This window comes from Sinocyclocheilus rhinocerous, unplaced genomic scaffold (assembly GCF_001515625.1).
Source record: "Sinocyclocheilus rhinocerous isolate Xijiao unplaced genomic scaffold, SAMN03320098_v1.1 scaffold1405, whole genome shotgun sequence".
In the NCBI taxonomy this organism is placed as follows: domain Eukaryota; kingdom Metazoa; phylum Chordata; class Actinopteri; order Cypriniformes; family Cyprinidae; genus Sinocyclocheilus; species Sinocyclocheilus rhinocerous.
Window position 1 is genome coordinate 584,263 of NW_015645543.1, and position 4,362 is coordinate 588,624.

Here is a 4,362-nt window from a genome sequence, read left to right on the forward strand (position 1 = left end):
CTTAAGTTTTGAGCCATGTATTATTACTCTAAATTGGGCTACTACTACTATTACTATCTTGTACCCTGCAATAATCATTTACTCAAACTCACTTTTATGAGATGAAGGGGGAAAAAAGAAAAAAAGAAAAAAGAAAATCGGGCAAACATATCGGTCAAAAAAACCGGCATCATATATCGGCCATCGGCTGCCCTGATTTCTAAATATCAGCATCGGCCAGTGAAAAACCCATATCGGTCAACCTCTAGTAAAAACGGTAGTATTGTGAAAGATTATCACCAATTTAAATTAAGTGGGTTTTATTTTGATATATTTTAAAATGTGATTTATTATTGTGATGGCTAAGATGAATTTTCAGCAGCCATTACTCCAGTGTTACGTGATCCTTTAGAAATAATTTTAATGTTGATTTGGTGCTCAAGTAACATTTCTAATTATTTATGCTGAAAACAGCTGGGCTACTCAACATTTTTTGTGGAACCTGAGAGATATTTTTTTTTTTTCTGGATTCTTTGATGAATAGACAGTTACTGGAAATAGAAATCTTTTGTCAAATTATACATTTCTTTGAACAATTTAATGTGCCCGTGCCAAATAAATTTCTTTAAACCCCATACTTTTGAACGGTAGTGTATATCGTGTGAAATCAACTACAAAAAAGGTGATTTTTTAAGACTATAATTTATATTTAAAAGTTGCCTGGCATAAACAACTAATAAGATGCTCACCTGCTTGGACTTCCAGACCTCCAAAACAGGCATGCCAGCAATGATGGAATTGGGGTCCTCCTGGGCCGCTGAGTTGACTGTGTCATTAGCACCAATTACCAAAACCAGGTCAGTTTCTGAAAAACAATAATGGAAAGCACGATTATAGATTTTATATCCCAAAAATGACACCAAAAAACACCAAAAATGCATATCATACCAGGGAAGTCATGATTGATCTCATCCATCTCCAGCACAACATCATATGGCACACCAGCTTCAGCCAGCAGAACGTTCAGTTGGCCTGGCATACGACCAGCCACAGGGTGGATTCCAAACCTGAACACACACACACACGCAGACAATACAGGTCACATGACCTCTTAGATCGCCTGATACACATATGGCATCCAAATAAAGCACTTTCCGGTTGGGCAGGATGACTCTCCATACAGGACGAGCAGAGTCTTTGAACACGGTTAAGCAGGAGTGCTTTCGTGTAGGGGTCAGGGTGTTTGCAAGAGGTTAAGAGAGAAGGAAATAAGCAGCGGCTGAAGGTATCTTTTTAATGCCAGAGGTAGTAAAGTGCATGAGCTCAGGGGAAATGTCTTGAGGAAGCCGAGTGGACCCCCAGGGCACGTGGGCAGCTTTACGACTTCACTGTAAAAACAGAAGATCACAGCCAACAGACTTAGAAGAGACACAGGAAGTGATATGCCTGCTTTTTTTAACCAATGTAAATTTGTGTTGCGTTTTTATTTGATGTTTACACTGTTTTCAGGTTCAAAAGGCATAGGGGACTCTAATCTAACTCACACTACCAAAAAGTAACCAATATTAAAATGTTTGTTTGTTTACCTTAACAGAGCATTAAAGCCAAGAATTGTATATTTTGTGATTTTAAATAACCCTTTCATGGCTTCTAAAAGAAATAGGAACTTTATGCAAACAGCTTTGCACAAGACATGTATGGTAACTATAAGCAATAAACTAATCAACCGCCAAAGCCAGTTGATCAGAATAAATAAAATGAAATAAAATAAAAAGCATTCAATAAAAAGTATATTAATTAAATTTAAAATAAAACAAACCTTTTAAAACCCCAAGGGAAGGCTTGGAAACATTTTTATAATAATTAACATAAAGAATTTAAAAGTACAAGTACATTACTTATACAATTATTTTTAAAAAAGTAATTGACTATTTAAAGCACCAAAAGAGGGCTCAGAAAATATATTTTTATAATAACTCATTTAATTATAATTAAAAACAGTTACACAGCTTCCACAAAAGAACTCAGGCAAATTCTCAGAAAACATTTACAAGTATAAGGATCACAAGCATGGTTGTGCACCTTTAACCAATTTACCTGACCTAAGCAGTCACTACAACCAGCCCACTTCCGATCTTGTTCGAATTAACATGTCAGAGCTGTTTACTTCAAAATTAGTCCATTTCCAGAGCATTTAGGCCACTTTATGCAACATTTATACACTACTTGATTTAACATTTGTTTTATTGTCAATTCTTTTCTCATCCATTTTTTTTTTTTACGAAAATCTTTAGTAGACTTTCAAATGATGGTTGCTATTTGTCTAACAAGTGTCTACTCTGGGGGGAAAAAAAGGATCATGTCACGCTTGCACTTGCTTTCCATCAAATCCGACATCTGCTCATCAGCTTCCTTTACGTAAACTCATTTGTCAAATAGGAAATGAGGAAAAAACATGTTCAATAATAAACTAAGAAGAAATACACTTTAGCGGACAGGCCTAGAAACTTTCAAGACATGGGGTTTGTCAATCAACTCTGCCGCTGGCTTACATAAGCTGCAGCTGTGTGCGAAAAACAGTGAGTGGACAACGAATCCAAGCTCGGTTCTGCCATCCAAACCAACCCAACCGTTCTGCTATTCCCATTACCATCGCACCGCTTTTCACCGCACAGAACCAACACACGCTCTGAAAAAACAGTGATTCTTTTCTAGCACGACCTTCCAGCCCAGAGGAGATTCAGACTGCTTTCCTGCCCAAACCTGCGACTCCTTTCAACGAACCCAATCTTTCCAAAAACTAACGCAATGATCTTTATGGAGAGACAGATGGACAGAGTTTACACAGTGTCAATTCTACCCACAGTCCGCTCGACAGGACGACACCCCGAGCCAATTATCCCAAAGAGAGCGAGGGGGAGAGCGGCGGGTGAGCTACCTAATCTGTCCACTCTTTGGCCACCCATCTCCCCTTCTAATCAACTGCAAATGCTCTAATTGGCAGCAGCTGTTGGGCTCTCAGATCAAACGAATGAACGAAAATTACACAAGCTTCCGGTCTGCATCTCTCCTCCACAATCACACAGTGCCCGCAGCTCTAGAGAGAGAGAGAGAGAAAACAGGAATCTAGCTTATATGTGACGGATCTGACAAGGTGGCAACTGAATGAAATAAGTTGACAAGTGACTATTTAAGTACCCCACAAATTGCATTATGGGAAATGGTACTGAAGCAGACAAGAAAGTGGCAGGGAATGATAATTTGATAAAGCACGCAACAATCTCGATCATCAGCAATGTGCTTTTGAGAAAAGCGTGCATGGTTGACCACTTTGTGACCAAGTTGCTGACCAGTACTTCATCTCTTAAGTGTATTAGACGGGTTGGCAGCACACCATGGCATTCTGGGACTGATTAAAAAAGCATTTGTGTGAGTGAGTGCCTTCATGAAAAATGCTGAGTGAATCTTTAAGTCACAGATGATGCCGTAATTGGCTCTTCTGACTGCCAAGAGTGTGGTGAAACCAGGCTAGCGCCGACAACCACTATTTAGTGGGAACAAGACAACAAAAGAATTGACACCATCCAGTGTGAGGACAAAAATAAGGGAGAGAAGGGCAAAGGAAAAGCAAAAATGGAGCCAAAGTGGTCAGCTGTAGCCTTGTGAAGAGTACATTCAATTCAGATGCCTGTTTACAAAGGATTGCCAATGTCTCTTGTTTGGACTTTTTGCAGCTTTAATAGAGAGATGAGAGGACAGGAAAAGATGGGGAGCGAGAAAAATAACAGTATTAGGAAACGCCAGAACTTGAACTTGTGTTGTCCATATAAGGGCTACACTTCAATGTGTCAAAGCATGTGCATGTATCTGTGTGTGTGTGTCCAAAATAAAAATGTATTTAAAATAATTGTATTTTATTTAAAAAATAAACTAACCAAATAAAGTGCAATACTACTATTATTAATTATTTTATTGTTATATTTAATGGGTCACAATGTGTGCAGTGTGAGCATTAAACCAATATATATTGGCCCGGTTTCACAGACGGGGCTTAGCTTAAGCCAGGACTAGGCCTTAGTTAAATTAAGATATTTAAGCAGCTTTCATAAAAATGCCTTAGAAGAAAAAAATTACAGGTGGTCATCATGAGACAGATCAATGGCACTGACATATTTTATGATATGTCAGAGCAAGATATTTTCAGTTGAGAAAGCTCAAACATGTATTTTTGTCTGGGACTAGCCTTAAGACTTGTATGTGAAACCGGGGGTATATTTCAATTATATATTACACAGCTTACAAATTTATAATTTTTTATATAGTTACAATATTAAAAAGAAAAATTAAATTAAATTTTAAAAACAAAAGTTACAAATATATATA

The 4,362-nt window shown here is 37.7% G+C and overlaps 1 protein-coding gene across 1 annotated transcript in view; it reads right to left on the bottom strand.

Annotated features, from left to right (window-relative positions):
* The window catches only part of nnt (nicotinamide nucleotide transhydrogenase), a 61,656-nt gene that overhangs the window by 3,665 nt on the left and 53,629 nt on the right, over positions 1-4,362 (bottom strand). Inside the window, exons 21-22 of the mRNA XM_016510209.1 lie at positions 928-1,046; positions 729-844 (exon numbers count right to left, since the gene is read on the bottom strand). Coding sequence (XP_016365695.1) covers positions 729-844; positions 928-1,046 — 235 coding nt within the window. The remainder of the gene's footprint in view (positions 1-728; positions 845-927; positions 1,047-4,362) is intronic.